This window comes from Cuculus canorus, chromosome 2 (genome assembly GCF_017976375.1).
Source record: "Cuculus canorus isolate bCucCan1 chromosome 2, bCucCan1.pri, whole genome shotgun sequence".
Taxonomy (NCBI): Eukaryota; Metazoa; Chordata; class Aves; order Cuculiformes; family Cuculidae; genus Cuculus; species Cuculus canorus.
This window is the reverse complement of record NC_071402.1, coordinates 115984839-115992991: the sequence shown is the minus strand read 5'-3', so window position 1 is coordinate 115992991 and position 8153 is coordinate 115984839. Positions and strand designations below refer to the sequence as shown.

At 46.2% G+C, this 8153-nt stretch overlaps 1 protein-coding gene across 9 annotated transcripts in view; it reads left to right on the top strand.

The window, feature by feature from the left end:
- The first annotated feature begins 372 nt into the window (after positions 1–372).
- Positions 373–8153, top strand: part of SLC4A7 (solute carrier family 4 member 7) — a 90768-nt gene continuing 82987 nt past the window's right edge. For 4 of the 9 annotated variants that reach the window (XM_054060564.1, XM_054060562.1, XM_054060559.1 and 1 more), the window contains exon 1: positions 373–573. In XM_054060564.1, coding sequence (XP_053916539.1) covers positions 526–573 — 48 coding nt within the window. In that variant the 5' untranslated portion in view covers positions 373–525. The remainder of the gene's footprint in view (positions 574–8153) is intronic. The other 5 variants (XM_054060558.1, XM_054060555.1, XM_054060563.1 and 2 more) reach the window with 3 other exon arrangements.

Genomic DNA, 8153 nt, shown 5'->3' with positions numbered 1-8153 from the left:
ACGCGTGGGACCGCGCGCCCCCGCACCGCCCGCCACGCGGCTCCGTGTGAACTCCCGCTCTCCGCCACGTGCGGGACCGCACTCGCACGTGCCCCCCACTTCATCCCCCCCCCCATCACTGCCCGCCCCGCGGGTCCCTATGGAACCGCGCAACCGCTCCCCGCCCTGCGTGGGGCCCCGCGCCCCCCCGCCACGCGGCGCCACTCGTGTCCGAGCAACCCCCACGTGGGACGGCCCGCCACGCGGCTCCGCGTGGGAGCGCGCGCCCCGCCCCGCGTGCCGTGGAGGTTTGGGGGGGGGGGGGGGGGGCTCCGCGCTCGCTCCCATTGGCTGCGGGCGGGCGCGCGCGGGGCGGGGCGGGCGCGGGGCGCGCCGGGTCGGTGCGGGCTCAGCCCCCGGCACGGCTCGGCAGAGTCGCTGCCGCCCCGTCCCGTGCGGAGGACAGGGCAGCTCCGCCGGTGCGAGAGCCGCGGTCCCTTTCGCGTCTCCCCTCCCCTTTCCCCGGGCGATCTCTGCGGGGCCGCGATGGAAGAGGAGCGGGCGGGCGAGCAGATGAGACCGCTGCTCACCACGGTAACGCGGGGAGGGGCGGGTGCGGGCGCACCGAGGGCTCTCCTTTCGCCCGGTGGGGGTTGACGACCCTGCTCTGGCGGCGCGGGGTGACTCCGCGCCCGCCTACGTGCCGCCCGCGCGCGCCGCCGCCGCTTTTGTTCCGCCGGCGCGACGCGCGCTCCAGTGCCTGACTCGTCCTCTCCCTCCCTCCTTCCTTTGTGAGGGTTCCCCGCGGGGTTCGCGCTGTGCTGCCGCCGGCCTCGCCTTTCTGCCCGCATCTCCCTCCTTACTCGCTCGCTGACGAGTTCCTGGGCAAGGGAGAAGCGCGCAACGCATGGCGAGTGCCGAGCTTCCCTTCGCCCCCGCGTAGCCGCGTCGGGGCCGAGCGGGTGATGGGGAAAACTAGGGATCTGTGGGTCGTTTCCTTCCCTGAGGCAGACGCGTGTTGCCTTACTTCCTGTGCTGCTGAAAAAGACATGTGGTTCCTCGGGTGTGAGTTCCTCTCCCTTCAGACGGCTCAAAGTCTGGGTTTTGTTCTCCGAGCCCCGTGCTCTGGTGCTCTCCTAAAAGGCCTTCATCGAAAAGGTGTCGCAGGGCGACTTTGTTTTCGGTGCCTGAAGAGGAGGAATGGGTGGTTTGTGAGACAAAAGAATGCTGTGAGGGACGGAGAAATAGCGCTGGAAACACGTGTGAGTTTTCATCATCTTTCCGCTACTCTTCAAGGAGCGGCTTGAGTCACATTTAATAAAACTGGTGATCCAATAAAGTGCTAATTTCCCGTGACATCAGTACGTCTAGTGTGTCTTTCCTTTGTTTTAACAGGAGGGTTGATAACTTAGTGGTTCAAAGGTCCCTGAATTTTGCAAATTCATTGGGTTATTACAGTCTTTGTGTGTTGGCTTCAGAAATTAACATATACGCTTACCCCTAAAGGTTTTATAGTTCTATTCTTGACTGCTTCTCCACCTTCTTGTTCCTGTCCCAAGAAGGCATACTCCTAATTTGTGTTAGCTTGTTCCAGATGAATTTTTGCTAAGAGCAGGCTGCTTGATAGGTTTAATTAGTGTTAAAACTACTTTGCCTCACTGTGGTAGGTATCTCTTCTTAACTGGCGGGACAATACTCCCATCTAGTAAAGTGATGCTAGGCTGTATGGAGTGAATTCCAAGAGCTTTGGACTTCGAGTGTATGGGGTTAAAGTGAAAGGCACTAATGGTTACCCTCAGTTGGATCCAAATGAAAAGAGGACTATAGACTTCATGGAAGTCAGTGTGCCGTGAGCACATCTTTGTCAGGCCTGGCAGAAGTCTTTTAGGTTCTGTTGTAACAGAAAGTGCTTTGGTAGTTTTTGAACAGAGATATAAGCTCCTATACTACTGTGTGGTCATTTTTGATGTAGGTGTTTTGAACAGGTTCTCAGTGGAGTGGTCCTAGTTGGTTTCCTTGCTACAGCAGTACCTAGCCTGGAGCCTGACCTTGGTGCCAAAGTATATTCAGGAGGTGAGTGCAACTGAGACAAAAGTGTAATGGTTAGAAAATGAAGACAGCAGAAAGCTTGGTAGGAACTAGGAAGGTGGAATTTCTGGGGAAACACATGAAGTAAATGGCTTAAAGAAAAGGTGAGACCTACTGGTCTTTGGGCAATTACATAGTGTAGCAGTGATGGATTTGTTGTGGGCTTTGTATGAAGAGGTATGATTTTACATACACGAAAACTACTTAATCTAAAATATGAAGATTTTCGACAATGCAGTTTGACTTAACTTTTCTAATCCTTTGCTTCTAATAATACAGGCCATGTTCCTGCAAGCAGAGCTTGCTGAAACTGCTTACAGATGCGTTGCTTTTTTGGAAATGAACATCTCTAAGTTGAAAGGACTTTGTAGAAAGTGTCAATCCAATGTGAGAACTTAAGTGCTGTGGCTTAAAAATACAGAAGCACGATCAAACAAAAAACTCCTTAACACTTCCTTTTCTTCTTTCCTCCAATGCTGGTAAATCATGTGCTTCTGTGTTTATGTAGTGTTAGATGTGTAACAAGTAAGCTCTAGTGCTTCTTGTGTGGAGGACTACATCTGTCAGTTAACCTCCTCCCTACTAGACTTACTTCATCGAAAGTATAAAATACCCTTTAACCTTGCTTGTTTTTCTATTTTAGGTCCAGTCTTAAAGAGGAGAATCATCAAGTGTTTAGGACATTGGTATTTTGAGGAGACTGCTTGGTGGGAATGTGTACATGAAGGTTGGAAGGAATATGTGAAACATACCTGATCTGGTTATTAGAACTGAAGAGCAACTGATGATGAGAAAGTGAGACAAATAGAGAATACAATGGAAAAAAATATGTAACTGCATAAATCCAAGGTTCTTTCATACCCTATGTACTGTAAGCTGTTCTGGTTCTTATATTTGAAAAGATAGACTATTATTGGAAAAGGTTCACTGAACGGCCACAAGATGAATTCATTCCTAGATGAGAAATGATTGAAAAGGCTAGGACTTGTCAGCCTTGTAGAGATGATGGGACAATGATATAGTAAGGCTCTGTAAAACTCCTGTGGAGAGATCAGGTGAAAATGTTAAGAGGTGGCACACCGAGTTAGGTGCTCAGTTTGGAACAAAAGGAGGTGATTCTTCGCTTAGTGTAGGGAATTCAGGGTTATGCTTGTTATACAGCATATACACAAGAAGTTTTTGTGGACTTAAGGGAAGGTTGAACAAGCATTGGAAGACAGATCCATTGAGGTTAGGAAATGGATGAGCAACAGCCTTGGGAAGTCTGAGGTGAAAATAGCTGGAGGCTGTGAGAGTGTAAGGAGGCGTTGTTCTATTCTTGTATTGTTTTTCCTCTTCCCTCAACAGCTACTTACTGTCCTTCTTTTTAGGTTTGTTCAAATAGGAGTGGACCGTGGTAGTACATTGCTTTCTTGACAGTGGTAAGTTTTATAGTTGCAGTGCTGGTATTAAAATGCTTGATACTGCATACTAGTGATCTTGGTTCTAGCTTTTGTCGTTATGGTTTTCGTTACCAAATAGTCCGGTGGGTTTCTTTGCAGCAACTCTGAATAGCATTTAAAGGAACCTCTATTGCAGTTCTGTCTCTAGGCATTTTGCAGACAATATTTTAAAAATACTTTGTTATCTAAAAAAAAAAAAAGTGAAGTAGATGGAAGCTTTTTTCATTTACTATTTGATACTACTTCGTGTATATCATAAAATGTTCACAAGGTTGTAGACCATGTGGTATGGCTAAGTAATGGGCTTATTGTCTCTGTGTCTTCTTTTTCTTTCAATGAAACAAATCTGGTTTTATCACTATTCTGCTGCAGATGATGATAGAACTGAAAGTGGCTCTTGGCATATTTCCAGGCTTCTCCTTCTGACTTTCCTAATCAAAGCCGTTAAAGTAATGTTGTCTGCCACATCTTAGTGAAGCGGGCATTAGTATCCCTGTGGTTTTTCTGAAGTGGCTCTGTGGTTGGCTACCGCTTTAATTTTTAACGTTTGTATATGCACATAGAATCAGGATGGTTTGGGTTGGAAGGGACCTTTAAAGATCACCCAGTTTCAACCCCCCTGCCATGGGCAGGGATACCTTCCACTGGATCAAGCTTCTCAAAGCCCCATTCAACCTGGCCTTGAACACTTCTGGGGATTGAGCATCTATAACTTCCCCGGGCAACCTGTGCCAGTGTTTCACCAGCCTCGTCGTGAAGAATTTTTTCTTAATGTCTAGTCTAAATCTTCCCCCCTTCAATTTATAGCCATTGCTCCTAGTGCTGTCACTGCATGCACTTGTTGTAAGTCCCTCCCAAGCTTTCTCGTATGCCCCCCTTAGGTACTGGAAGGCTGCTATAAGGTCTCCTCGGAACTGAAAAGACTCTTCCAGGCCGAACAACCTCAACTCTCTCAGCCTTCCTCATAGCAGAGGTGCTCCAGCCTTCTGATCGTCTTTGTAGCCCTCCAACTGTTCCAACAGTTCTATAACCTTCTTATGTTGAGGATTCCATAACTAGATGCAATACTCCAGGTGGGGTCTCACAAGAGTGGAGTAGAGGGGCAGAATCGCCTCCCTCACCTTGCTGGCCATGGGATCCAGCCCAGGATATGCTTGGCCTTCTGGGATGCGAGTGCACGTTGCTGGCTTATGTCGAGCTTCTCATCAATCAGCATCCCCAAGTCCTTCTCTGTAGGGCTGCTCTCAATCTCATCATCCCCCATCCTGTATTGAAACCACAGATTGCTCCAGCCCAGGTGTAGAACCTTGCACTTGGCCTGGTTGAACCTCATGAGATTCACACAAGCCCACTTCAGCTTGTCCAGGTCCCTTTGGGTAACATCCCATCCTTCTCGTGTGACAACTGCACCACTCAGCTTGGTGTCATCTGCAAACTTGCTGACAGTGCACTTAATCTCCCTGTCAGTATCATTGATGAAGATATTAAACAGCACTGGTCCCAATATGGATCTCTCAGGGACAGCACTTGTCACAGATCTCCATCTGGACATCAAGCCCTTGACCACTATTCTCTGAATACAACCATCCAACCAATTCCTTATCCACTGAACAGTCCACCCATCAAATCCATATGTCTCCAATCGAGAGAGAAGGATGTTGTGGGAGACCATGTCAAAAGCTTTACAGAAGTCCAGATAGATCACATCTGTTGGTTTTTCTGTGTCCACTGCTGTGGTTACCCCATCATAGAAAGCCACTAGATTGGTCATACAGGACTTGCCCTTGGTGAAGCCATGCTGGCTGCCTTTCATTATCTTCCTGTCCTCCATGTGCTTTAACATAGCTTCTAGGAGAATCTGTTCCGTGATCTTCCCAGGCACAGAGGTGAGGCTGACAGGTCGGTAGTTCCCAGGGTCATCTTTTTTACCCATTTTAAAAATGGGCGCAATGTTACCCTTCTTCCAGTTATCAGGGACTTCTCCTGACTGCCATGACTTTTCGGGTGTGTTATCAAGATTAGCTTGGCCACCACATCAGCCAGTTCCCTCAGGACTCTGGAATGCATCTCATCAGATCCCGTAGACATATGTTCAGGTTCCTCAGTTGGTCACAAACCTGATCCTCCCTACAGTGGGAGGGGCTTCACCCTCCTGGTCCCCATCTTGTTGTCTTTTAACCCAGGAGGGGTGAGGAGAGCAGTATGATGATCAAAACTACAAAGTACTTTTCCTTTTCAAGGAAAGTCTTAACTATTGCTTCATTTTTGTGAATGGATTTCAAGGGAGGACCAGGTATTTGGTGGCAGCTAGATTGGAGTACATGGTTTCTGAACCACGCTTTAATCAAGTAATTGTATTTTGGATAGCTTGGTAACTTTGTCTGGCTATACAGTACCTCTGTTAGGTGATTATTGAAACAATTCCTTTTAAAATGTGTTCTAAGTCTTCATTTACCTAGACAGTACTTTATAGGCAAGAATGAGAGTAGCATCAGTACAGTAAAGAGTTTTGCAGAATTCAGAACGTCGTGATTTTCCACATATCTTGGATGACGTACTGTTTTAGAAGTTCAGTAGTTTTTAAAAGTTTTTGTGTGATTATTTGCCTTCTTTCTTGATATGTGGCTTTTGTGATGGTAAATCAAATGACAGGTCTCTGAGAAATATTGTGCTGGTACATATAAATTCTTTTCGTTTTTAACATAGTAAGCTTGAACTCGTATTTTCCCTTAATGGCTGGACAAGGGTAACTGAGGGTATGTTTGTAAGTCATGAATGAGGATTGTGCAGGAAACTCCTCCCCGCAAGTTCATTGCATCTAGCTGAACACATGCTCTCCGCAAATGAAAGCAATAGTTATACTGGTGGTAGTGCCCTAGCTAAAGAGCCGTGATGAGAGAGAATCTTAGAAGCTTGACCACCTTGCAGACTTGAGTGTATGACTTGATGCAAGAAGCTTTTCTGTATTCTGTTTCGGTAGGGTGCCTTCCTCATGCTACTTGCACTGTGCTGTGTGGGTTATGGGCAGTTCTAATTACCTGTGGGTTAAAGTGCTGTAAGCTGCTATTAACTGTATGTGCTGGCAGTCTTTCTGAGTTCTTAAAAAGTTACCAGAGCTGTCAAAACCTTTGTGTTACTTGGGAGCTTTCAATAGGCTTCATTACAGCAGTTCTGTTTGCTGTCCAAAATAAGAAGTAGGGTGTACTAAGTTGGGTACCTGTTGCCGTATGTCCATGTCACTGATCTGCTTCTCTAGGTAACTTTTGATGTGTCACTGTGATTGCTGCTGGCTTTAGAGTATTGATACCCTTTACACAAGCATATCCGTTGTACAAGATCTTTAGTGACCCTGAAGTAGTACTTAGTAAGTAAAACTGCTCTGTAACCAGTGTTTGATAAAATACAGAATGTTGACTTGAATATACTTGAACTTAGAGAAAGTCTCTAAAGAATACTATCATGCATTTGGTTTATGTCATGCTTTATAGAATCATAAAGGTTTGAAAAGACCTCAAAGATCATCAAGTTCAGCCTCAGCCCAACGCTGCCATGCCTACTAAACCATGTCCTGCAGTGCCACATCTGCACTCTTTTGAACACCTCCAGGGAGGGAGGCTCCACCACTTCCCTGGGCAGCCCGTTCCAGTTCTTCACGACACTTTTACTAAAGAAATTTTTCCTTATGCCCTAGCTACACCTAACTTGAGGCCATTTCCTCTCATCCTATCACATGTGTTTGAGAAGAGACCAACACCTGCCTCACCACAACCTCCTTTCAGGTAGCCATAGAGGGCAATAAGGTCTCACCTCGCCCTCCTTTTCTTTGGACTAAACAATCTCAATAAAACTTGTGCTCCAGCCCTTTCACCAGCTTCGTTTCCCTCCTCTGGACACGCTTCAGGACCTCAACATCCTTCTTGTACTGAGAGGCCCAAAACTGAACACAGTATCCGAGGTGTGGCCTCACTAGTGCTGAGTACAGGAGGATGATAACTTCCCTAGTCCTGCTAGCCACACCATTTCTGATACAAGCAAGAATGCTGTCAGATTTCTTGGCCGCTGGGGCAACATTTCAGATTTTTGGTAAAATTAAGATAGCTATCTAGCTAGTGTTTTGAAGTAATGATATTAATAGTGAAATTCAAATGATTTTTTTTGGTTAAAAGCAGACGGATAAAAGCAGCACTAACTATTTAACCCTGTGGATCAGTAAATGAATGCAAAAGTGAGACTATTGATTCTTCTACTGATGCTCTTACAGTGTCCTTAAATATGTATTTATAAATTTATATTTGCACAATTAGCAGTAGTTGAAAATAGTATGTTGATTTTGAAGAAGTGCAGTATTTGCTTTTAAGAAGTCAGTCCTGACAAGTTCCTTTTTGCATTACTGAGAATAAACATCAGTTATGTAAGTATCCCAAATCTACCTTGCCAGCATATCTAAATGGTTATTAGAAGGGATTATCTGTGTAAGAGTCCGCGTTAGTTTGTGCTTGGCAGCCTCTGAATTCCTTGTTTCACTGGGAGTTAAATTTGCTGCAGTAGAGGGAGCGTGTCATGACACAAGAGATGCGTGTTTTAACCAGTAGATGGAGCCATTATAGTTAAAATCACCACGCCTATTTACGTAAGGTTTTGAAA